Source organism: Ictalurus furcatus, chromosome 23 (assembly GCF_023375685.1).
Source record: "Ictalurus furcatus strain D&B chromosome 23, Billie_1.0, whole genome shotgun sequence".
Classification (NCBI taxonomy): domain Eukaryota; kingdom Metazoa; phylum Chordata; class Actinopteri; order Siluriformes; family Ictaluridae; genus Ictalurus; species Ictalurus furcatus.
This window is the reverse complement of record NC_071277.1, coordinates 5714355-5742335: the sequence shown is the minus strand read 5'-3', so window position 1 is coordinate 5742335 and position 27981 is coordinate 5714355. Positions and strand designations below refer to the sequence as shown.

At 39.3% G+C, this 27981-nt stretch overlaps 1 protein-coding gene across 1 annotated transcript; it reads right to left on the bottom strand.

The window, feature by feature from the left end:
* Positions 1-1494: 1494 nt before the first annotated feature.
* zbtb47b (zinc finger and BTB domain containing 47b) lies at positions 1495-27981 on the bottom strand. The gene is made up of 7 exons (XM_053611745.1): positions 27892-27981; positions 11897-12059; positions 11056-11811; positions 7770-7917; positions 6781-6896; positions 4812-4956; positions 1495-4677 (listed from the first exon to the last, which is right to left on the bottom strand). Exons 2-7 carry the CDS (start codon positions 11921-11923, stop codon positions 4346-4348), a joined length of 1524 nt encoding a protein of 507 aa, XP_053467720.1. The 5' UTR covers positions 11924-12059; positions 27892-27981; the 3' UTR covers positions 1495-4345.

The following is a 27981-nucleotide window of genomic DNA, read 5'->3' as shown; positions in this document are numbered from 1 at the left end:
CGTATAAGGAGCTTAGGCAAATGATGATAAAGTTCTTGGAAACTAAATCTTTACTCTAGAGAAATAGACATGTGCCAATATTAAAACTTCATTTCACCATTAATCACGAGTTGCTGCAATGTTACCCCAATATTTTATTTCTTAAAATAATATATAGTACGCACAGTCAAGTTCAAACATTTTTAGGTTATAGAATTTATTTTTGCAGTATAACTGAACATTTAATATCATTATTTAAGCTCAATATGGATCCCAGGACTTCGGCAAAAAAACTTGGGGTTGGAGCTATTTGTAATCTTTATTATATTTGAGCTAAATTTCATTATTTGCGATTTAATATTTAACTGGCTATTATTAAATAATAACTAAAGTTGACCTGGCTATTAATGAATGATAATATAATGTTAGCAAGCTGGTAATCATTTGCCAGTTTGCTCTCTTTCCAGTGTAGAATCAGATTTTAAAAAGATTTTAAAGTCAATTTCTTGACTTTTTTCCCTTGAACAAGGCTGCGCTACACTTAGTTGTCTTGTGCTATAAATCTATAGTATTAGTACTTTTACTTGGTAGTATTACTTGCTTTTAATTTCTCCTGAATGTCATTTAGTCCACTTCAAAAAAAAAAAAAATCTGAATTATAGCAAGTATCAAGCATTCTTATGACTCACACATCTCGGCTTTCAAACAAACCCTTTAATTTCTACATTGCTAAAAATCATTCCTCATAATTGAGTGTTCGGACTGCCATGTTTTTTGGGCTCTCATGAAATTCTCATCTGGTGAACAGAACTATAGGATTGCCCTCTCTGGGATGGATATCTGGATATCTGATGCTCCATCATGTTTTTCTCAAAACCAAAGAACTGTAAAAGAAAGGTTTTGTTTTTTAAACCAAATCTTTACACTGCCTTGTGAATGAGACAGGCTTTATCTCAGCAGCAGAAACACGGGCCCAAAAATGGCAGCTCCATCTGCAGCCTTCTCCAGAATGGAAAGTAAGGGTGATGATGGTATTTTGACATGTCCTTGATAACAATATCATGCATGTTGTAGATTCCAGATTATCGACACATGCCTAAATCTCTTTATGGCGCATTTCATTTTACAGGTTTAGAAACACAGGACTCTCCATGCTTTTACTTTTAACTTATCCTTCTCCACACAGGTAAAGCTACAAACCAATACAAGTTAATCTCTGGGTGTCAAAGAAATATAGTACTCCACTCCTACTCATACTGGGTGTGGGTGTGTGTGTGTGTGGGGGGGGGGGGGTTGTCTCAATGGAGAAAATAAGGTGCAACTAGGAGTGTGTAACAGTAAAAAGACATAAGACATAAGATGAGAGGATGCAAAAACATATTTTGTTCAAAGTCCATCTGGCACATGACATGACTTGCAAATTATACATTTTAATATTATATATATATATATATATATATATATATATATATATATATATATATATATATATATATATATAGTTATACTTATAGTTATTATCCTACAATGTGCCCTAACGAAAGTGCACTGATCAGTAGCATCACTCCTGCCTCCTGATTCTCATTAACACAAACACATTCATTGTTAACTACTCCTAACTCTGAAGACGTTTTTGATAGAGTAACTGTACAATTTTGCACAATTCTGCACCCTCATCTCCTATATCCAAGTTTTACAGACTGGGACCTAATTTTCATATTGCATTTGGTCCTATTTTGGATAAAAGCATAAAATTTAGCATTTTGGACAAATGTATAAAATGTACATTTATGAATATGACAAGGAACAATCAAGATTCAAACAGTCATTAAAAACTGGGTTCTTTTCATTTATAGGGCTTGGATGATTTGAAATCAGATGTTACTGTGTTCAATGTTAATACTAAAGAATTTGTTAATAGCAAATAAAATGTTCTATAGGAGTTGGGTGATTCTACAGTGCTGTGAAGAAAAACTTTGATTTAACAAAGTAATACAACAAAAGGAAAAAAACACTATTTATCCATCTTACCATTTGCATATCAATATGAGCAACTATAAAATATAAGGTGCTTAATAATTTCTTCCTTTTTAATTTTTTTTTTTTTTAAAAAGAAAATCATTTTTTGGAACTTTTCGTGTATACAAAAACGTGTATCTACTTCCAACTTCTAACTTACAAGGTCAAGGTCTTTCCAAAATACTGGCTCCTTCATCACATATCACATTCAACTGACTCCCAGCACAATGTAAACAACAAAAAAAAACTGCTTACACAGTAAATGACAAAGTAGACTACTTATTTACAGCTTATACACAATGTGTATGTTAACAGGAGTTATATAGTATATGTAATAGCTGTTATTGAAACTATATTATACTGAGTTCAATATTTTATATGCAATTAACCTTTCTAATACTCAGCAATTGAGACTCATAATCTCTAAAAGCTGTATAATCTCATTTCTTTAATCCAATCTTACACAATTTTAAAGGACCACTAATTAATGCATATAAAAGTTTTAGATGTTATAGATTTCTATTTATTTTACTTCATTTTCTAACTGCTTCTATTTATAAAAAGTCGGATGCCGGTGGATTGTGACTTAGTAAACTATTAAGTGTATTCATATAGTTCAAATATTGTAACCGTTATCTGATTGGCTTTGCTATATTTCTGTCACTAGTATTTATATAAAATTTAGCTTTAGTTATTTAGTTCAATTTTTTAAATTTGATGTTAAATCGACCAAAATCTGTATGTCCATCATTTCATTAAGAACGCAAGGAAAAGTAAATTCATCTTGAAATTCGATTGAATTCAAAAATGAACATTTATACAACAGTAAATCAGGAGAATTTCAGCCAATTAGTAGCCAGGAAACTAACCTTAAATTGATTCACAGAATTTGAAATGTGCTGTCAATTTTGTCATTTTAAAATTGAATTTAATTAATTAGGAATTCATTTTGACTTCAAAATATAAAATCCGATTTACAAAATTCAAGTCCAAATTCTAGTGACACAAATATTATTTCAGACTCTGAGACGTTTTGAGATATTTGTGTCGTATAGATACAAGTCCTAGATATAGCCACAAACATGTAACATTCTGGATATATTTCTATTAAGCTTTTAAATTAGTTCTATTATACTATAATGGACATAAATTAAAGAAGATATCTCGATGACCAAAACTTGTTATCTCAGTAAAGATGAATAGTTTAGATTTAAGTAACTGCTGCTTATATGATACTTTGAGAGTGTACATGGGCAAATTTGCAATAAATCAAAAATCACTTTCAAGCAAAATCCCAATTCAATTTCTAATTCGAAATATGACATCAATAATGATTTTGAAAATGAAGTGAAAACCATGTGTACCATTAGAATGAGTTAATTCATAAAAAGCTGCATTTTAAAAATATGAAATGTACCATAAATGATTACAGGTACACACAAATGTACAAAATTGCAAACATCTTTAGTTGTATATATTGCTATAATGCTATATATCTACAGAATCAGAGGCTTCTGATACTGATATTACAGTCCTGTTTATGGCCGATATGCAGACTGATTTTAATAAAGTGCAAGTCTACATTTAAAAAACAAAAACAACGAAAAACAAAAAAACAAAATGAAAACTGTTAAAATATCTGATATCTGCAGGTTTTTTTTGTGTATAACCTTCTGTATAACCCTGCCTATTTTCTCACCCCATTTCTCATGTGCCGGAGACAGGCCATCACATAAGACAACATTAACCAATACAACATCAGTGTACGGTTAAAGTTAGAAATAAGGTGCAAGAGTGATTATAAACACATCATACCTCATTAATAAGCACACAGGGTTTGGTTACTGCAGGGATGCAGGGATTTGGTTATCGGCATCGCACCTTCTGGTGAAAAAAAAAATCTCTTTTGCATTGCTGCTCGGTCACATGGCTCCCTCTGCTGGCTGGATACACAACACACAACACTGGTGATTCCTCTGACAGCAGAGAACAGAGCCTGTTTCCAGCATGTACACACAGGTGCGCGCACACACACACTGACAAAACGGACAGGACGTACAGTCTGTAAAGACATTCTAAATCAAAACAATGTTATTTGCGCAATCAGCTGCGCATGAGAACTTAACGATGCATCATTTGAGAACAAATTTTTGAGAAGTATAAGGAGCCAATCTTGATTATATATAAAATATCTCTTGAAAATGAGTTCACATACTGTTTAAAAAGCCTGCTACATCATTCAGACTCTTCTGCACATGACATCACCCATAGAGTCAAATAACCTACTGCTTTTGGTTCACCACACGCACACACACAAAAAAAAGTTCCAGGTTTCCACTGAAAGCTGTTAGTCGTTACTTGAGTTGGAGAATGGAGGAGGAGGAGGAGGAGGAGGAGGAGGAGGAGAAGGAGGAAGGCCACTGATGGAGTGGAGAAGAGGAAGAGAGGAAGGGTGCGACCCTTCACCCCCCGAGGTCATGCTGCTGTCATCTCCTAAAGAGCTGCTGAGCCTGAAGCACTTCTCCTTGTGCGCCTTGAGCATGTTGGAGAAGCGGAAGCGCTGGCCGCACACGTCGCACGGGTATGGCTTCTCGCCCGTGTGTGTGCGTCGGTGCCGCTTCATGTTGGGCCGGCTGGTGAAGCTCTTCCCACAGATCTCGCAGATATACGGCTTCTCGCCTGGAAAGAAGAAAACGACTATACTTATACAGTTATACAGAATCTTTCATTTCGTCATTGCAGACGTTCATAAAACTTCTCTACTAGACAAATTACACACGTTAAAGAGTTGTGTATCGGCATGAACTAGTTACCAGTGTGGGTCTTCATGTGCTCGTCGAAGTATTGCTTCATGTTGAAGTCTTTGCCGCACCACTGGCACATGAACTGCTTGTGGCCGATGTGGATGCTCATGTGAGAGCGAAGTTGGTACTTATACTGGAACCGTTCACTGCAGTTCTGCACCAGAAAAGGCAAATTTATAGTAAAGTCAGATTAGTAAACAACCGATGATAAAAAGCTTTAATGGTGCTTTCTCACTTATAGCCAAGCCCAAATAAGAGTGAAACTGAAACTTTTGGTATTTGTTCTATTTCTGTTTGGTATAATTTGGCTAAACATTGAACTCTTGACACTAAGTAAATCAGAAAAAATGTGGGCTGGGATGTGGCTGAAACATACACTCAATAATCATTTATTAAGAAATGGTGGCTTGGCAGTTAAGGCTCTGGGTTACTGATCGGAAGGTCGGGGGTTCAAGCCTCAGCGCTGCCAAGCTGCCACTGCTGGGCCCTTAAGCAAGGCCCTTAACCCTCTCTGATCCAGGGGCATTGTATCTGACCCTGTGCTCTGACCTGGCATGCTGGTTTACACTGTAATGTGTGTGTGCTGTAATATTCCAGTTAAAGACTCATATATCATTATCATTAATTTGTCACTTTCTGGAATTGGATAAATCAGAGTCAAATCCCTGCAAGTGGACTCAGTTCTTTCGTCGAATAATCCTACTATAAATGTTACACGTATTATGATTTCAAAGTTACAAATGATTTGTAAACATCTACACATAATATTTCTTAAATTCAAATCTAAAGCAGAGACTCCACATAGAAAACAGCCTTAAATGTTATTTTATATATATAAGGTCACAAGCAATATTTATTAAAGGAATAAAACTGCTGTTATAGGGAGAAAAAAAAAATCAATGACAAGCTCAAGTGTTTTATCATCTTATAACACAGCAATTTGCCAATGCTAACAATTAGCTATTTATTAAAGAACGACATAAGCATTTTATCTATTTCTCGTTACATTTAATGATGTGGAAAGTCAGTGAAACAAGTTATCACTTATGTTATAGCCACAATAAACAGTGGTTCCATCACCAGCCTCTCTCTCTCTCTCGCTCTCTCTCTCTCTTTGTGTTTTTGTTAAAGAGATATTGTGTTATTGTGGAACAGCAAGTAACAAGTGTATTTTTGTGTTGAAAGATTTAAGTTACAGCGTTACCTCTGACTGTTCCAAAGCGCTGACATTGGAGACACCTTCCATAAATGCTAAATAAATGTCTCCTTACAAAATCTTCACCATATCAACAATTAAACACATTTTAAATCAGTTTATGTGGATCTTCTGCCATACAAGTCTCTGTGTATATTGTTACCATAGAAACAATAATGCATTTATAGCAAAAATACGAACGTGTGGTTTGTCTTGCAGTCGAAACTATTGTCAGCGCTGCTGTTACGGAAAATTCAATCAACACTTGGTGACCAATCAGAATAGAAAATTGCCAGTTATTACTCAAGGTAATTTTTCGATTTTTAAAATTACGATTTTTTTTTTTCTTAAAATTTTCATTACAAATTCATTATTTTCACATCACATTCGAAGTAAAATTTAGGATCAAATACGACTGAACAAATATTTTAGAAATAACGCAGTTCTTTTGTGTTTCTTCTAGACTTTTAATTGATTAGGGGGTTATAATTAATAACACTAGCATCACTAGATGGATGTACTGCACCAAAAGTAATAGAGAGTGTGATTAAATGATTAGTTACACTGATAGATATTTAATATGTGCCCAGAGTATATATTTATGTCATTACAGTAATATCGATCAGCTATTTGCATGTGTGCTTTCATATTCCTATGTTGTCAGTACATTTCCATTTCCTGTGCGCTACATTTTCTAAATGATCCTTATGCATCAGAACTGATCTTAAATGATATAATATATAGTATACAGTATACAGCAGTGTCTCTGTGTCTAAAACTCACCTCACACCTGAAGGGTTTTTCCCCAGAGTGCTGCAGAGAGTGCACCTTCAGAGACATGCTGCGCTTAAACGACTTCCCGCACGTCTCACACGTAAACGGCATGTCCTTTGTGTGGGCTGCAGGCAAGGACACACACCTCTGCACTCTTACACATGTCTTTGCATATCATGTTTACAACGCATAAGCCATATAACACACAAAAAAAAGACCTTCGAGCATTTTAAAGCGTACAGTGCCAACGTATGTTTGATATTTTCCATAAAACACACTTGATCATTATTAATATTATACCATATTATAATTATACTGTTTTCTACAGAGAAAGGAAGCACTTCTGGATAAAAGATTTCGTCCGAATTGTTAGGAGAGATTAAACAACAAGGCCTGTGTTTTCTGCTGCGTGTGCTGTATGGGGCAGAGACAAGGTCAGCATGGCTCTTTTCCCCAAGCGGGACGCTTCAGTCGAATACAAATCAGGCTTCAGGAGATGAAAGGAACTTACTGTACATGACCCAGGCTCTTTAGTACCCAATTACACTGCTTTAGATCATGCATCCTTGTGCGTGGAGCGTTTGCTGCCACCTAGCTGTGTCCAGGGAGTGTGTTATGCATCAGAGATTTGTAAAGTTTACTGTTTGTAAAGTTTACAATTGTTTATAGACTTGTAATAATAATAATAATAATAATAATAATAATAATAATAATTTTAGAAATACCTTAAAAAACTATGATTCACTGTACTGCTATGCAATAGATATGACTAGTTTCTTCAATTAAGGCTTCTATTTCATTTTTCTGGCCCAGAAATTAGGTCCATCCCTAAGCTCAGGCCCTTTTCTTTTAAAAGGCGGCTCATCATTTCAACAGAAGCAAAAGTGAAGGCTTGTTAATGTTATCCATAGAATTGTAGTTTGCCAAACAAGTAGCTGAGCATGTACAAAATGACATACTGCCCCTTTAATTAACCCTCAGCAGGCTAGGATACTCACCCACCATGTGCTTCCTGACATGTGCCATCGTGTAGAACTTCTTCTCACACACCTCGCAGGAGTACTTCTTCTCGGCGTAACCATGAACGACCTTGTTGTGCTCGTGGAGGGACCATAACTTCTTAAAAGCCTTCCCACAAGTTACACACTGCAGTTTGTGTATAATAAAAAAAAAATAATAAAAATAAAAAGCCCATTCATCAAGGGCACCTTCACTGTAACGAAAATACATCAGTGTCAATCAGTCAATAAATGAATGCACTTTAAATGAATTCAAATTCAGAATTTGAAATTCAAAGGACGCAATTTTCTAAATGGCACCAGAGAAGCAAGAGTGAAATAATATATGGGCCAGTATGTGCTGTCTAAGCATTTCCACAGCGGAGTTCAAACAGGAAATGACTCGGCACTCTGGCATTAATGGCACCATCCAGCTGTTCTCTCCATCCCAGAGCCAGCACATGCATACAGATCACCCACATCTCATCTCACATCACACACAGGCGTGAGTGTGTCTCTGCCATACAGAGATAGACCCAGTAAGTGAAGCACACCAGAAATACCGATGAAAGCCTTTCCCCAAAAAACTGTGAGAAGATTGTTTACATGCACACTAATAATCTAATTATTATTCTCATCTGATTTAGTCACTTAAGCAGTTACAGCTTATTCTAGTGCTCACAAACAATACCGTATGAAAACACATTCGATTAAATCAGATATTGTATTTCTAGACAATATAATGGACACTTTGATTTATCAGGCTTTTTTTCATAGCATGTATACCATTAATCAGATATCTGCTGAATCAGTAAGAATAACAGTATTACCATACGCATACATATTCCCAAATAAATATTACTACATGGTAATTTGGTAAAGTGTCCAGATGTTTGAATTTTACAACAAAACCTTCTTCTGTGGTCTTTTATTGTGTCGTAGGGCAACTGTGGTCAAGTAGGGCTGGTCAATACGGACACATAATATTGAAATTGTGATAAATTACATCACAGTAAACTTTTCTGAGATATTGTGAGTATTGTGGTATCTTTTAAACTTTTTTTTTAAAACAGTAATCAATCACTACATTTGTTACATTTAGTTTTTTTAAAACATTAAAAAATATACAGCAAACATTTAAATGAGACGCTAAAGCTTTGCTGGTATTGTACTGTAGATCGCAGAAATGTCTTCAAGTATTGTGATATGTTTTTTAAATTATATATTTACCACCCCTAATATCAAGTACATTATATACATAATCACCTGCCTAACGTAGTTAGGTTGCCCTTGTGCCAACAAAACAGCTTTCTTGAGGCATGGACTCCACAAGGCCTCTGAAGGTGTGCTGTGGTATCTGGCACCAAGATGTTAGCAGCAGATCCTTTAAGTCCTGTAAGTTGTGAAGTAGGGTCTCCATGGTTCGGATTTGTTTGTCCAGCACATCCCACAGAAGCTCGATCGGATTGAGCTCTGGGGAATTTGGAGGTCAAGTCAACACCTTGAACTCATTATTCCTCAAACCATTCCTGAACAATTTTTGCAGTGTGGCAGGACGCATTATCCTGCTGAAAGTGGTTTCACAAGGTTTCCTAGCAGAACATCGCGCAGAACATCGCCCAGAACATCACACTACCTCCACCAGCTTGCCTTCTTCCCATAGTCATCCTGGTGCCGTCACTTACCACACGCACCTGGCCAACCACATGATGAAAAATAAAACGTGATTCATCAGACCAGGCCACCTTCTTCCATTGCTCCAATGTCCAGTTGTGATGCTCACATACCCATGAGAGTGAACAGGGGTCAGCATGGGCACTCTGACCGGTCTGCAACTACGCAGCCCCATACACCGCAAGCTGCGATGCACTGTGTGTTCTGACACTTTTCTATCATAGCCAGGATTAACTTTTTCAGCAATTTGTGCTACAGTAGCTCTTCTGTGGGATTGGACCAGACAGGCCAGCCTTCGCTCCCCATGCGCATCAATGAACCTTGGGCGCCCATGACCCTGTCACCGGTTGTTCTTCCTTGGACCACTTTTGGTCAGTACTAACCACTGCATACTGGGAACACCCCACAAAACCTGATGTTTTGGAGATGCTCTGACCCAGTTGTCTGACCATCACAATTTCGCCCTTGTCAAAGTCGCTCAGATTCTTACACTTGCCCATTTTTCCTGCTTCCAACACATCAATATATCCACAATATATATATATATATATATATATATATATATATATATATATATATATATATATATATATATATATATATATATAGATAGATAGATAGATAGATAGATAGATAGATATATATATATATAAAAGTATATATGCATTACTTTTTATAGATGCAAAAAAAAGAATTAAACTGAATTAAACTACAGTCCTAAATGAATATTATATATTCTGGTGTGTGTCTGTGTGTATTGGGTTCTTTTCAGTCTTCTATAATTGGACAAAGAGTTGTGTAAAGTTTTAGTCTTAATTTATATTTGTAACACTCAGTTTGTGGATTTAATTTTCAATAAATGGTACTGAAAGAAAGTCCGCCCCCCCCATCTGATTAATCGGAAAAAAATAATCGACCAACTAATCGATTATGAAAATAATAGTCAGTTTCAGCCCTAATATATATATTATAAAGAACCCAGAGTTGTTGTTTTTTTTGTTGTAGACATTCTGGCAGAGATGGGACTGAGGGAATATACATAAATCCTACAAAACCTTTGGCAATATGAAAATAACTGTGCTGCTGTCTCATACTAAAACACTCTAAGATTTATTGTTAGACTATCAGTTGTAGAACTATATTTGTGATGTACAGTACAGTGTAATTTTAAGTTCATTGTACTTTTAAGTACAAGTTTACAGTGAAATTGTAATTTAACATTCTCCTTTCAATCACAGCTGCACTAGTCAATCATGAGCCTCTGAGAGTTCCTGTATATGGAAGAGTTCAGATATCGCTTTACACTGCCCTGTGATGCTGTGATGCTCTTTTCTCAGTACAGAGAAATTCTAAGTTTGTGGTAATCAAACATGCACACACACACACACACACACACACACACATATATATATACACACACACACACACACACACACACACACACACACACATATACACACACACACATATATACACACACACACACACACACACACACACACACACATATATATATATATGCGTGATGGATAGAGAGCAAATAATAAAAAACGGAGTATTCCTTTAAATGACATAAGAGAGAGAGTGTGTGTGTGCTAGGGAGTGTGTATACCTGTATGCTCTTCTCACAGCTGGTCTGATGGTGCAGCAGCAGCTCACTCTCCAGAAGGAAGCGTTTGCCGCATTTGTTGCAGATCTGCATGCGATTGTGTGTGACGTTGGTGTGTTTCTCCAGGTACCATCGGTTGTTAAATACACGCGGACATTTCTTGCATGCAAAGTGCTGCTTCTCCTCCAGCTTTACCTTCTGGCCCAAACTCTCCTGCTCCTTCTTCCCCTGTGCCAGCATACCACCGGCCAGGCCCTGGCACAAAGAAATGGCACTTGATCTCGTACCACGCCGTGGTCTCTCCATGATAGCCTGTGGAACCTCTGGAATGCTACGATTGTTCTCCTCTTCATAATCATCATCATCATCATCATCATCATCATCGTCATCCTCTTCTTCATCTTCATCATACTTTTCCTCCTCTGTGCTAATTTCCATCTCTTCCTGCCTCTGCTCATAGTCTTTATCTTCATCGCTAGTCGTGCAGTGATGAGTCTGACGTCGCTCTCTGTTCTTGCCCTCTGACCCCTTGGAAACATTCAGGGTCTGGTTGTTAAGGTTCACTTCAACAATGATTTGCTCTCTGTTAAAAGAGGCAGGGCTTTCTTGAGGCACCGCCTCTTCAGGGCTGGTGCCTCCCTCTGATTTGCATAAGCCCCTCCCACTCCCCCCACCTTCATTTTCCTTTTTGTAGAAGTGCTTAGCCTGGGCCTGAGAGCTAGTGTGATGTTCTAGCCTGCTCTTTGTGTTGTCTACCACCTGAATGGAAAAGGCATCCATTTTGCGTTCTTTCTCCTTGGTTTTGCTGTAAAGTGGTGTATCTGTGCTCTTCTTGATTGCCCACCTCGTTGATGCCCAGCAAAGTCCACATCAAACACGTTGGGCTGCAAAAGGTGCTGCGCTTTGTGAGGCGTGTCCATCAAACGGGTGAAGTGTAGCACCACATACTCCAGCAGGCAAAACACGACTGTGGTGTAGTCTCCAGTCTTCTCCAATATAAGCTAGAGCTGGTTCACAGACATGAAAAGGAGAGTAAAGAAAGATTAACTTTAAAAATATCCATAAATCAGGACTCCAACAAGGAAAATCAGCTTTTTAGGAATTAATAAATCCAAGATATATGAAATGATTCCAATAACATATGTATTAAAGTACTATATAGTGCATATTAAGGTTTAGCATTTGAGAGAATGCGTTATCAATAAAATGTTCACTAATAAAAGTCCACCAAAAAGAGATATCGGAGGACCCTACAGCCACATGCCGTCCCTGCCGGGCTTATTCTACACCAGATTTCAATATGCACGCCCTCTCTTTCACAACAAACTAAATGGGAGCACAGGTCAATGTGAACGAGGAGCGCTTGAGAGCCACATTGATATTCAGATCAACACTCAACCCATCAGCTCCCTCCTCCACCTCTCCATCCTGTCTCGCCAGAGTCATCATGATGCAGAAGACAAACACAGGCCAATAACCAATTAGGCAGAGTCGTGAGAGTAAATACCATCCTCTCCAAACAATTATCCTAATTCATTAAGCAGGCTTTTACTGCAACTAACTGCCACAGGAATTAATGCAAAAGTGCTTGTTATAATGTCAGTTGCCATTTTGGGAGCTTTAATTTTCAAAGATTAAGAGACAACGTAGGCCTTTTAAAATGTGGTCAAGCAGGACCAAACTAGGGTAGAGAAGGACACTTGGATATCTTTTGAGTTGCATAAGATATCTAAGGGATAAAAGAATCACTAATCATGTCTTATGCAACCATTACAAATGATGTAGAATAGAATAATACATGTTTTGTTTTTAAATGCTCTAAAATAACCTTTAGTAAACAAAAGTGAGATTCAGTGACAAAGTCAGTGATTTTCAGCTATTTATTTAACAGCAGGCAATTTTGGAATCATTATTATTAATCATTATATATATATTATTTATGGAATATTATACCATAACAATAGTGAATATGCTCCTCACTAACATTAGCTAGGTTGGCTAGCAGGACCTAGAACTAAAAGTTTTCAGATTCGGCCAAAGAGGTGGACTTAATTATATAGCTCATACCCAGTGCTTCCTAAATCAGGTTTTTTTTGTTGTTGTTTTTTTGTCTGTACTGAGAAAGTCTCTGGCTGAAAATAAAAAAGAGAAGCCTTTTGCGATATGTTAACGATTTTAATACCAAAATATATAATCAAAATAAATAAAACCAGGAGTCCGAGGATAACCCTGAAAGACCTGGAGAGATCCACAGCTCAGATGGGAGAACATGTTCACAGATCAACCATAGCTGGGCTTTATGGAACAGATAGTAGATAGACATATGGAATTCTGTTTGGAGTTTGCCAAAACACATGCTGGACAGTCAGCAAATGTGGAAAAAAGTTCTCTGAGATCAAAAAAGTGCTGAGGAAACTACAACTAAAACATTTTGGCCTTGGCACAAGGATATACATTTGGTAAAGACCTAACCCAATCTCCACAGTAAAGCATGATGGTGATAGCATCATCTTAAGTTACCCTTGGCCTCTTAGTTGCTTCTCTGACTAATGTCCTCCTTACCCAGGCAATGAATTTTGGTGGATGACCCTCTCTAGACATGACTGTCGTGACTGTGTCATGTTCTTTTCATTTATAATGGATATATATATATATATATATATATATATATATATATATATATATATATATATATATATATATATATATATATATATATATATATATATATATATGTCAACAAACCCTGAATAACACTTCTCCAGAACTTTGTCTCAGACTTGTTTTGATAGCTCCAACCACACACACACACACACACACATTATGGGCGAATTTGGATTTTAGATTCATGACGTATAATCCCAATAAAATCCATTTCCATTCCAGGTAATAGCACTACAAACTGTCTAAAAGTTCAAGATGAATACTTACGCAAGCCATTGTATGTGGCAATTTTGCAACCAGTCCCATCAAAGTTTATATTAAAATATATTTTTTGTATTTTTGTATTATCTGTAAACTGAAGAAAGATTCATAAGCATGACACACAATGTCCTGCCACTGCCCTCTCACCATTTGTATTCATTTGTGACTTCACGTTCACACAAACAAATAAAATGTCACCCAAACCACAAGGCCAATCAAGACATTATTTCTGCCTGCGTTATTTATAACAGTTTGACTGTAAACCACGACACAGCAACATCAGACGTGTCAGACAGTAAAATACATCAAATCCATCTACTTTATTTCCTCTAAGAAGGCTGGGAGAGTTGTTATAAAATATCACGCATTAACAAAAATCTTAGAGAGATTTATTTGTACATAGCCCCTCTGATCCAAGAGCGCTTTTTTATTGCCAAAAAGAAACATTACAATATCAGGCTCAAAGCTTAAGCATATTATATTGCGAGTCTCCTCCAGACAGGAATGCACTTGGCCAATGCTGTGTAACTCTATGCCAAGCAGCAGAATGCCAACCAGTGCAACAGAAGGAGGGAATGAGATCTCCCCTCACTGAATAACTTTTGCTCGTGTGAAAGCATCTGCTCCCATGGCATGCCTGAAAGCTGTTCACATTCACGCCGCTGTAAAGGCCATGGTTCCTCAGTTAAATGCTTTGCTCCTGTGGCTGTGCCTATAGAGAGCCTCCACGTTGTGTCTGAAAGGTTAAAAACAAACATTTCTGACCCAAGCCACAGTTTTTACTTCTGCTATAGCATTGCATAGGAGCGTAATCAGGTTTATGCTCAAGACCAAACAAACCAACACTGTAGCTCAGACTATCTGACTTTAGTTGTTAATTCTGTGGATACTTTTTAGTATTTGTAGTAAGCAAAAAGAGATGCTCTGTTAGCATGTGGTTAAATTCATCCTCTCACACACAGCCCTGTTAGCATGATGTGGTCAATTTCTTCATCTGACACACAGCCCTGTTAGCATGTAGCCAAGTCATCCTGTCTCACACAGCCCTGTTAGCATGTAGCCAAGTCATCCTGTCTCACACAGCCCTGTTAGCATGTAGCCAAGTCATCCTGTCTCACAGCCCTGTTAGCATGTAGCCAAGTCATCCTGTCTTACACAGCCCTGTTAGCATGTAGCCAAGTCATCCTGTCTCACACAGCCCTGTTAGCATGTGGTCAATTTCATCCTCACACATCCCTGGTAACATTTGGTCAATTTAATCCTCTCATACACAGCCCTCTTAGCATGATGTGATCAATTTCATCCTCTGACACACAGCCCTGTTAGCATGTAGCCAAGTCATCCTGTCTCACACAGCCCTGTTAGCATGTAGTCAATTTCATCCTCACACATCCCTGGTAACATTTGGTCAATTTCATCCTCTCACACACAGCCCTGTTAGCATGATGGGGTCAATTTCATCCTCTCACACACAGCCCTGTTAGCATGATGGGGTCAATTTCATCCTCTCACACACAGCCCTGTTAGCATGATGGGGTCAATTTGATCCTCTCACACACAGCACTGTTAGCATGATGTGGTCAATTTCGTCTCCTGACTCACAGCCCTGTTAGCATGTAGCCATGTCATCCTCTCACACACATCCCTGGAAACATTTGGTCAATTTAATCCTCTCACACAGCCTTACAAGCATGCAGTCAGCTCTGTTAGCATGTGGTCAAATTATTTCTCGCAAACAGTTGTGCATGTAGTCAAATTCAGTCTCTAAGAAACAGTTGTTGTGTTCACGCTGAGTGATGACGTAAACAAAACGTAGTCATTTTCTTTAAGCACAGACCTATCGTTAGAGGATCTTAATCGTTTAATCTGAAATGGATAACATGTTATCACAGTCTTTAATAAAATTCAGACAAGATTTTATGACAACCATCTCGTACAGTTCATCTTAAAAGACGGCTGAAAATCACAGTCCGCACAAAACTGCACAAATCAAATGCATTAAACCGACGTTCTGCCTAGTTACCATGATGTCATGAAGCTAAAAAAAAAAAAAGAAGTAAAAAAGCACTTAACTTAGTGCTCCATGTGCAGTGCTTATGACAGGGTCTGGGAGTTAGGGGACTTGAGTGACAACCTGAATAACTGGACTGGGCACAGAATCAGGCTTCATCTCCTTCAGCGGACAAGGCGACTGAGCAAACGCGCACTGATCTGAACACACACACACACACACACACACACACACGAGAGAGATAGAGAGCATCGTTCACGTTGTCTCTCAACACAGTATAATAAAAGACTATGAGAAATGTTTATCATGGTATTGGGGGTGTTTATTGTGATGCTGATGCTGGAATTCCAGTTGAAAATTATCAACTGAGATGAAAATGATCAACTAAAACCAATTAGCTACAATATCAATGTCTATATAATCAAAAAAGAAGAAGAAGATCCCATGCTCTACATTTAGACATTTAAAAATAGTCTCATTAGTATTTTTTACATTTCTAATATAAAAAGAAAAAATTAATAATAAAAGTGATATGACAAACTGATTTTTTAACTTTATTTAATTTAAATTAAATTAGGCATGTAGAGGAAATAGGAAGATATTTGGGATCTGGCTAAATGCATGTTTGTGGGAATAAAAATAATATATAAAGATGAATTAAAAATGGTGACTTTAAAGATCTTGTGACTTCTTTTCCTTTTATAAAATGTAAACAGTGCAGTGCTACTGTGCTACAGCAGTAAAATGGACATCGTGTAGATCATTAAAGCATATTATTATGAATAAAAGAGCTTAACCAAGTATTTTTAGAGGTACTAGAAAACATAATCCAGCATCTTAAAGTTCAAAATGGAAGTTTTGTGGCTTTTAGTATGAATATGCTAGCCGTAAGGTTCTCTATAAGCTAGTGTGCTCCAAAATAATGGCAAAATTCGCATTTAAAGAAGATATATGCATTAAAAATTCACAGTCCCTACCACTGATACAGATCAACAATTTTCATGACATCATTCTGCACTTCAGCTTCTCATCAGATTTTCTATCCAATCAAATGTTCTTTAGAATCTGAAGTGTCCCGCTTCCAACTTTTTACTAATCCATGGCTCTAACTGTCAAGTACGGCTTAGCCCGGGCTCTGAGGTAAGCTAAACACTATTGGCTATTTAAAATGGAGGAGGAGGCACTTGATATGTCCCGCCCTGACTTCCTGTTTCAGTGGAAATTACGTCAACACATCGAATAACAAGGAGATTTTAAAGACTGAAGCAAGACAAAAATAAATAAATAAGCTTTCAATTCAATTACATTTTATTTGTATAGTGCTTTTTACAATGGACGTTGTCTCAAAGCAGCTTTACCGAAACATATAAACACAGGATACAGATTTTAAGTGTGCGGATTTATCCCTATTGAGCGATCCGGTGGCGACGTCGGTGAGGAAAAACTCCCTAAAATGATATGAGGAAGAAACCTTGAGAGGAACCAGACCCCTAAGGGAACCCGTCCTCATCTGGGTAACAGTACTGTGTAAATAAATAAACCTGAAAGAGCTGAAACCATTTGTAAAATGCAGTCTCCAAACCAACAATGAACGGTATGGAGTAACCTTACCAACATGCCAACATGTGAAGATGGATAAACATTGACTTACTCTCTGACTGTCTCTCTTGCCAGAGCGTAACACAAAACGTTAAAGCTGAGCGATCTGCCTGTAGTAATAACCCTCAGGATCCTGAGCTTCTCCTTAGACTTACAGCAAGAACGATGTGAGTAATCTCCATCCTCCTGCTCTCTTCCTCCGTCTCCGCTGCCAGCCGCACGAGCCTACACAGGCCTGGCAGGATCTGAAAGCTACGAGCGTTCTTCACACTGCTGCTGTCCGTAAATTGAGAACCGATTAAGCAAACAATGTCCTAGTGCCAATAATCCAATGCATGTGCTTCAGTCCAGATGCTTAAGAAACGGATAATTAACGTAACGTCTCCGTGACAAGACAGTGCTTGTCTACATTACAGAAAGTACATGAAGGTGATCAGTTAGAAGAACTACATATTGATTTGCAGTGACGATTCACTCTAAGGGGACATGTGCAACCATATCCATCCATCCTTTCATCCATTTTCCATACCGTTTATCCTACACAGGGTATCCTATTCAGGGGAACACCCTGGACGGGGTGACAATCCATGAAGGGCACAATCGCACACACATTCACACACCATGGACAATTTCAAAATACCAATCAGCCTACAATGCATGTCTTTGGGCTGGGGGAGGAAACCGGAGTACCCAGAGGAAACCGGCGAAGCACGGGGCGAACATGCAAACTCCATGCACTCAGGGAGGGGGCAGGATTGGGATCCCCAACCCCGAAGATGTGAGGCAAACGTGCTAACCACTAAGCCACTGTGCCTCCACTACAGCCAAATCATTCCAGCAAAATAAATAAATGCTCCCCCCAAAAACATAACAGCGTCACTGTATTTTCCTTTAATTTGTCACCAGGGAGTATGTTCATGGTACCGCAATTCAAACACTATTTAAAGTGGATAGTAATGTGCAGAATCCATTAAATCAGTGTGGCTTGCAATGATGATTTTACCCAAGGTAAGCAAGTGTGTGTGTGTGTGTGTGTGTGTGTCCGCATGTGTGCAAGAGTCTCAGTGCACTCCTGTTATGTCCTCTTGGCCAAGGTGAGGGAGCAGAAAGAAAGAGGAGTGGCAGTGGAGGGAGAAAATAGATTGTGTGTGTGTGTGTGTGTGTGTGTGTGTGTGTGTGTGTGTGTGTGAGTCCTGTTCAATACACCTTTTCGAATACATTCCTGAGACATTTTGTCCTGACCTTGGTAGACATTGCTCACACACCTCTCTCTCTCTCTCTCTCTCTCTCTCTCTCTCTCTCTCACACACACACACACCCCAAAAGACGCAATTTCAGCTGACATACAAATTACAAAGCAGTTATTATGACTTTATTCTGCGAGTGTGTATGCGAGTGTATGTATGCGCTCTGACAGAAAGGAAGAGACGGAAACACAGAGAGAGGGCTGTAATTTTGAGCTCCTTTAAATTTTGTGAACAGTGCAGACGTGTGTGAGGACCAGCAGGCAGCCATAAGCATTTCAGACGCCACTAAGAAGCTGCCGGTATGGAGGCTACAACAACAGAAATGCTAATAACAAAATCGAAACCCTTCTGTCCTGGTGCTGAGGTCAAATAGAGTTTGTACTCTCATCTTTCAAGCAAATACCACTGACAATTCGAAGCAGTCACAATGCAGTCACCACTCCCAAACACAAAGGCTGAGTTATTATACACAGCAATCACAGCCATATTACTGGTTAACAATGCTACACAATGTAAACATTTCTTTTCAGTGTAAATTATGGTATGCCTTCAACGTCCATCCGCTTAAAATAAGACTCATTAACGTCACCTCATGTCTATTGCGAGGTTTTGAGATCTGTAGTATAGACACGTGCAAGTGGCTATGAGTTAAAGTCAGGAGTCACTGACATTTCCTGGGAGGGCGACAGATTAAAGGAAAAGTCCAACCTGAAACACATTCATGTGCTTAATGATTAGCGGTTATTTGTCGTAATGAAGACACAGGGAGACTTTCTTATTGGTAGCGCAGTTACAAAGGCGTTTAAATGGAGTTGAAAAATAATTCAGCTCTCTCAAACATAAGGGATAATGGTTCGCTGTTAGCTCCTAAAAACAAAAAAGCAAGAACTTTTTTTTCATACTCACCATTTTCAAATGTCCTATTAACGAGAAATCCAATGTAGGAGTAAAGGAGATGCCAATCGTTGGACTCAAATTCCCACAAAACAATGCAGCTACAGGTTACGGAAAGACTCGGCTAGTTAGTGATCTATAAGAAGACGAGCGATGGCTTTAGAGCGAAAGCTTTGGAAGTTATCTGTTTGTAAAGGTGAGAGAGCTGGACAGACTAAAAGACTAAAGCGCTGCTGCATCACTCTCTCTAGGTAGAGATGAAACAAAGGGTAAAATCTCACTGCACCGTGATCAGCATTGTGGCTAATGTAGAAACCAAAGTGAAAACAAACCACCATGTTGATCAAACTAAAAAAGTCCACTTGGACATCACTGAAGATCACATGTTACTTATATAGGATTCAACAAGTTAAGAAATTCCCTTTCACAGAACACTTCCTGTTTTATTTCCTATTTGGCCTCAAGTCCTCAACTCGATCCCACTGACCCTCAGTGTCATCTATTAGTTTATGGTTTTAAATAATGGTCTGCACTTATATAGTGCTTTTATCCAAAGCACTTTACACTGTGTCTCATTCACCCATTCACACACACAAACTCACACACCAATGGTAGCAGAGCTGCCATGCAATGCGCTAACTTGCAATCGGGAGCAACTTGGGGTTCAGTGTCTTGCCCGAGGACACTTCGGTACGTGGAGTCATGTGGGCCGGGAATCGAACCATCAACCCTATGATTAGTGGACAACCCACTCTACCACCTGATCCACAGCCACCCCCATATTGATGTATGACAGCTCTGTTTACACTAACGCTGGCTGTGTTCACTTTGGCCTCTGGTTTGGATTATGAGCAGGATTAGTGCAAAATCCTTAATAAAGTCTGCAAAATAAAGTGTTATACGAACCCATTACTACAATCCACCATCCAGAGATATTCCAGATTAATGGACGAAATGGAGACAAGTTATCTAGGGGACTTTTCTGGGAATTAGAGGGACAAGCCATCCCAAAATTCTGTCCTCAGGTTAGTAAAGAAAATCTAGAGAAATATGCCAATTCTTGTCCATGATCACACTAAAGTACATTTTCATCCAAGCGAGGCTAAATCCAGTCCAAGCCGAGTAGTTGTACGTTGCTCTCGGCCATGCTTGGATTTGAACTTGAACCTTAACCACGGAGCTCTGTAATGTGCAAATGCTAGCAACACCTCCAGAGACTTAAAAGCTCTGCAGTGGAGATTAATATTTTGGTCAAGCAGAAATGAAACTCGTGATGACTCACCTTTCTGACGGATTTAGCAAAGCGGCAAAACGTGAAGCATGTTAATGGTAAAGTTTCACCTGCTGAGGAAACTCATCTCGAGCATGGAATTGATCAGCTTGATTAGATATGAGCAGTTTGATCTATTGATTACAAAGTAACCGATTAAACCGATATGGTATTTAATAGAGACTCATTTAGGTGGGATTGTGCAGTACCACCTGAATATATAATTAGCTGCACTCAAAATCTGGGCAGAAATAAATAATTCAAACAACCTGACTTTTAACTCTAGGAACTCTATGATTGCCTTTGACCATATCCTGTTTCCCTGGAGTATACAGTCAAGTCCGTAAGTATTTGGACAGTGACACATTTTTTCGTTATTTTAACTCTGTACACCACCACAATGGATTTGAAATGAAGCAATCAAGATGTGAGTGAAGTGTAGACTTTCAGCATTAATTCAAGGGGTTTAACAAAAATATGGCATTAAGCGTTTATGAATTACAGCCATTTTTTGCCGAGTCCCTCCATTTTCACAGGCTATAAAGTAATTGGACAAACTAACTATCTTAAATATTAGTATTATTTTTAATACTTGGATGCAAATCCTTTGCAGTCAATCACTCTCTAAAATCTGAAACCTAGGGACATCACCAAATGCTGAGTTTCCTCCCTTGAGATGCTTTTCTAGGCCTTTACTGCAGCCACCTTCAGTTGTTACTTGTTTGTGGGTCTTTCTGCCTTCAGTTTTGTCATCAGAATGTGAAAAGCATGCTCAGTTGGGTTGAGGTCATCACACATTTAAGAACATTTAATTTCTTTGCCTTAAGAAGTTCTTGGGTTGCTTTAGCGGTACGTTTTGGGTCATTAACCATCTGTACTGTGAAACGCCGTCATATCGGTTTTGCAGCATTCGACTGAATCTGAGCAGAAAATATAGCTCTATACACTTCAGAATTCATCCTGCTACTTCTATCAGCAGCCACATCATCAATACACAGGGGCTGTAAACAACGGCTGTAATTCCTAAACAGTTAATGCAATATTTTTGTTAACCTCCTTGAATTCAAGCTGAAAATCTACACTTCGAATCAAAACAAATCTTGATTGCTTCATTGCAAATCCATTGTGGTGGTTTACGGAGTTAAAATTACGAAAATTGTGTCACTGTCCAAATAATTATGGACCTGACTGTAAATATGAGGTTGGACACATGTAAATGTCCTCTAAAAACTAGATTATACAGATGGTTGTTGACCTGTTAATGGATAGACAATTTTTAAAAATATCATTAAGCACAAACAGGACCAAACTAAATGTCCGGAACAGTATCAGAAACTCTGATAGGAACTGTACCTATTATCATAATGCGGAGTGAGGAAGATGGACAGGGAAGCACTTTTCATAATTGGAATTTAGTTTATTCTTTGGCTTATTTATTCTTAAGTTTCGAAATTCATTTTAGCAAAAAAAAAAACAACAACAAAAAACCTGGGATCTACCCGACTTTGCAATGTTCACTGATCAATGTTTACAATCTTCACTGATGTTGTCCAGAGATCCAGACTAATGACAAACATCATCATGATTTCTGCTTGACCCAAAACCTTTTTGACTCAACAATCCAAATGAACCACGAAATGGGTTGCCAGAACCAAATAATCTTAGGAATAATTTAGGAAGGTCCAAAGTTTTCTACAAGTGTCTCAAGCCTTGTTAGACAATACAGGATGAGATTTAGTGCTAGACTCGGTCATATTAGCTCCAGGGCAAGTTTCACCAAACAATAAGAAATGTAGGGGTGCAGATCATTTTGAAACTAGCCTTTAAGTCTAAAAGGCATCCATACATATTTAAGCCAAAAAAACCCACAAAAAAAACCCCACCCGTATTCAAAGTCTATATTCATTTTTGCCCATTTCCATTGCAAACATTCTGGGGTCTGTGCTGGAGGCTTTCATGTAATATGCCTTATATGATTGTATTATATGATTTGTTTAAAAAACAGCAAACCCTCAAGTAGTTAAAAAAAAAATTACAAAATGCAAATGCAGATTATGATGATATAATTCACTTTGGAATAATTCGGTAATATACAGAAAGGTTTGATCAGTTTTCTTAAAACGTGTTATAGGTAGCCATTTTTTCTATAATTTCTATAATTTTAACTAGAATATAAATCCGACTTCCCTTCACAAGAGCCCAAAGTTTTCAAATTATATAACAACGTGCCCATCCATGTCCTATCTTCCCAGTTATAAAGAGTCCTCTCTGGCATGACCTCCAGTCAGTGGGTACTCTGTGTGTGTGTGTGTGTGTGTGTGTGTGTGTGTGTGTGTGTGTGTGTGTGTGAGTGAAAGAGAGAGAGAGAGAGAGAGAGAGAGAGAGAGAGAGAGAGAGAGGTTACAGTGTCCTCAGCAAACAGAAGCTGAGTCAGGACTTCTTGCCAGAAGGAGAGTCTGTGACGCTGGCACCTTCCGGACACATAAAACACGATCACAAACGCCGCACAGTTACTCCGCATGCCAACACGATCCTCAAGCAGAGACTCTGATTTCACTAAACAGCTGTGTGAGGACCTAAACCTTAGTACAAACGCTGAAAGACTGACCAATAAGAAAGCAAGCTCTCGATCTGATTATACATCTGTGGATCATAACTTGATGATTCCCTAAGATATTACACTATTACAACCCCACATGAGGTTGATTTTTTTTCTTATTATTGTCTGATAAATCTACATTATTACACAGAAGGTTTTGATGAATTTTCTAGAACAGCAGCTCTGACAGTAGTTCCAGCTACGAATCACAAGTGTATATTAATGCAATTGTGTTGTATACCGGATGCTCAACATTAACTGCTTAAAAATGTGTGTTGTTTCTGATACTGTGAGGTTTTCTGTACGGAGAGGTTTGTTTAACCTTTAGGTAAGGAGTCTCCAGGGTAAATGCTTTGTAACCTTCAGCACTAAAGCTGTGACAGTTTTCAGGATTAGCGGCATTTCCTGTCTTATTAACGTCAAGAGAGAGCGAGAGAGAGAAATAAAGAGAAACTGGTGAGAGAGACTGTTTATATAAGTAAGTTAGGAACTAACTTGTTTCGTAGCTGTTCCTGCTGTGGTATAAAAGGAATAAAACATCTGGCAGCATCCACCCAAAAAATTTAAAAGCTTCATGTATACTCCTCTAAAACACCCTGAAAGCATTTAGTTAAGGTATGGGTTAATTGAATATGCTAAACTTCATGACAACACTAATTAGGAATATGAACACAAACCCAGCTTTCAGAGGTTTTAGATGAATCCCAATTAAAATGTAAAAGTATTTCAGGATAGATTAAGTGAGGGACCTGGAGATATTTATCCATTCTTATGTAAGCAGATATAATTTCTGAAAAAAAATAATAATCAACTGCTTTTCAGGATGAAGTAATGGTAGACCTTTTAGTCCCATTTAATGACTTATGTCTGTACCAAATACTTCATTTAAAGGCTATTCATTGGCCTTTTATGGCAAGCTATTCTGCAAAAAGTTTCTAGAAACCTGAAACTCGGTTCAGTCCCATTCCAGTAAGCTGAAAAAGGATTGCAACTCCTGCTTTAGAGCCCCAGATGTCCGTAACACCCACTCAGAAAACACACAGGCTCTCAACCAGAAGCTAAAGAGAGTGGACTCTGACTGCTACAGTACTGACCCGACCCAGATATTAACCCGAGCATCCAGATGTGAGCTGAAGGCAAGATTACTGCATCACTGCACCACTTCTAATGAGGAGGATCCTGAATCGACCCCAAAGCCAATAACGCCCTCAGATGAGCCCTGCCTCATAAGTGAAAAGTGATACTGATTACATGGTCAAATAAATATTCTACAATCCATTAGGCATGCACTGATTTAAATTAAAGTGGTCATCACATTTTATTAGTTTATCTTATTATCGGTAAATAAACATTAGCTGAGACTCGTTAGGGATTCAGCTTCATCACACGTCACTTAAGAGTAGCAGTTTGTTCACAATTGACCACAATCGTCTCAGACTGGTAAGCTGAATAGATTGTGACAATTATTTAATGCGTTCATTGTAATTAATCGTGTGTATCTCACACCTCAATACCTTAATTTAAAAAGTTACAGGCTATAACCTGATTCAGTATTGTGGCAACATTTCAAATTCACCTAAAGAAAGATTTAATTTTAAGGACTGGGAAGCCACACCTTCTTCATTAGAACTGACAGACAGTGGTCACGCCTCCTTCAGTAGAACTGGCACACAAAAGGCCAAGCCTTCCTCACTGGGAACAGAAAACCAAAAAGGCCATGTCTGCTTCACTAGAACTGACACACACAGAGGCCACGCCTCCTTCATAGAGACTGACGGATGCATAGGCCGTACCTCCTTCACAGAAACCGTTGGACACAGAAAGCCACGCCTCTGTTACTAGAACTGACAGGTACAGAGGCCACGCCTCCTTCACTGGGAATAGACAAGGACAGAGGCCACGCCTCCTTCACTGGGAATAGACAAGCACAGAGGCCACGCCTCCTTCACTGGGAATAGACAAGCACAGAGGCCATGCCTCCTTCACTGGGAATAGACAAGCACAGACGCCACGCCACGCCTCCTTCACTGGGAATAGACAAGCACAGAGACCACGCCTCCTTCACTGGGAACAGACAAGCACAGAGGCCACGCCTCCTTCACTGGGAACAGACAATAACACAGAGGCCACGCCTGCTTCACTGGGAACAGACAAGCACAGAGGCCACGCCTCCTTCACTGGGAATCGACAAGCACAGAGGCCACGCCTCCTTCACTGGGAATAGACAAGCACAGAGGCCACGCCTCCTTCACTGGGAATAGACAAGCACAGAGGCCACGCCTCCTTCACTGGGAATAGACAAGCACAGACGCCACGCCACGCCTCCTTCATTGGGAATAGACAAGCACAGAGACCACGCCACCTTCACTGGGAATAGACAAGCACAGAGGCCACGCCTCCTTCACTGGGAACAGACAAGCACAGAGGCCACGCCTCCTTCACTGGGAATAGACAAGCACAGAGACCACGCCTCCTTCACTGGGAACAGATAAGCACAGAGGCCACGCCTCCTTCACTGGGAACAGACAAGCACAGAGACCACGCCTCCTTCACTGGGAACAGACAAGCACAGAGGCCACGCCTCCTTCACTGGGAACAGACAAGCACAGACACCACGCCTCCTTCACTGGGAACAGACAAGCACAGACACCACGCCTCCTTCACTGGGAACAGACAAGCACAGAGGCCACGCCTCCTTCACTGGGAACAGACAAGCACAGACGCCACGCCTCCTTCACTGGGAATCGACAAGCACAGAGGCCACGCCTCCTTCACTGGGAATCGACAAGCACAGAGGCCACGCCTCCTTCACTGGGAATCGACAAGCACAGAGGCCACGCCTCCTTCACTGGGAATCGACAAGCACAGAGGCCACGCCTCCTTCACTGGGAATCGACAAGCACAGAGGCCACGCCTCCTTCACTGGGAATCGACAAGCACAGAGGCCATGCCTCCTTCACTGGGAACATACAAGCACAGAGGCCACGCCTCCTTCACTGGGAATCGACAAGCACAGAGGCCACGCCTCCTTCACTGGGAATCGACAAGCACAGAGGCCACGCCTCCTTCACTGGGAATCGACAAGCACAGAGGCCATGCCATTCACTAGAACTGACAGGCACAGAGGCCACGCCCCCTTCACTGGGACTGACAGCTCACAGTTGCTACCAGTTCCTTGCTACCAGTTAACTATTAGGGCTGAAAGATATCATACTGCTCCATGCACTGTTATAAACCTGACTGGTTAAGCTTGGATGTTAATGGTTAAACGATGCCGTGAGATATTTTCATCCAAATTCTTTGCTTTTTTTGGTTCACATGAATGACGTGAGCAATTCAGTGAAACATCTGGCACATCTGATATTGATCAGGAAGATCACAGTACATAACACAAAAATGAGTAATTGGACTGCATAACAGCCTTGTGTGATATAATATCACAATAAAGACGAACAAATGGAACTCATTTAACCAGAAGCATGACTGACTGAAAAGTTGGAAGGATGCTGTCCATAGGGGTCAAAGGTCAGGGATGCAATTCAGCTAGGAAGAATAAAGAGCCACATTAATATGCATGTGCATATAGACGTAGATGAATCACGTGTTACCAAACTGAGGTTCGAGGATGCTGAAGCAGTGAGAGAAATTACACACAAAAACACACCAAGTTTTCTGGGTGAAGCTCCAGATTGCTCTTCACGACTAAAAATGCAATCCATGGAAGATGCATATCAAAGTGCAACAGTCCTGGATTCACATATTCATAAAATATGCAAAGTTTAAAACTTTTTTTCTTCTCCACACACACACACACACGAGAAACACAGTAAGCCTGGTTTAAGGCCATGAAGTCCAAAGGCAGACTCATGTACACTGCACTTGTTCGCTAAAACACAATCCTGAATCCGTGCCTGAAAAACAATCAATCAATCATACTAAAAAAATCCTCCAATAACAAACACTCAGACTGCATGCACTTAAAATAACATTTAATTTGCAATAAATCTGCACATGCACACTAAACCTCTCCAGTCACGACCTGATGGAAAATTAACTCTTCATGTGCAGAAATGAAGCGCGTGAGTCCGGCTGCGTTCCTCGAAAGCTAGTTTTTTTTCTTTCTTTTTTTTTGCGACTGAAAGTTAGTTTAGTTAAAGCGCAAAACCTTCCCGGAGAAATGATCAAGCCTCAGAACACAAAGTGCACAAAGTGCGCTGTTGATCGCTGTGTTCAGGGCAGCAGATGGGAATAAAGGACGTGTCATGAGCAGGAATAAAAAGCTGGGTTTGTTTACCATGCTGCTGATCCGTCAGCTCTTCACTCCACACCGCTCAGGCCTCCGCGCGCCATGAAACACCGAGACACGGATTTTTCACATTTCTCC

Coding starts and splice junctions, on each gene's coding strand:
- zbtb47b (XM_053611745.1), bottom strand. CDS start 11,923: ATGTGGACTTTGCTGGGCATCAACGAG. Junction 4,957..6,780: donor AAAAACCCTTCAGGTGTGAG/GTGAGTTTTAGA, acceptor TTTCTGGTGCAG/AACTGCAGTGAACGGTTCCA. Junction 4,678..4,811: donor GCACATGAAGACCCACACTG/GTAACTAGTTCA, acceptor TCTTCTTTCCAG/GCGAGAAGCCGTATATCTGC.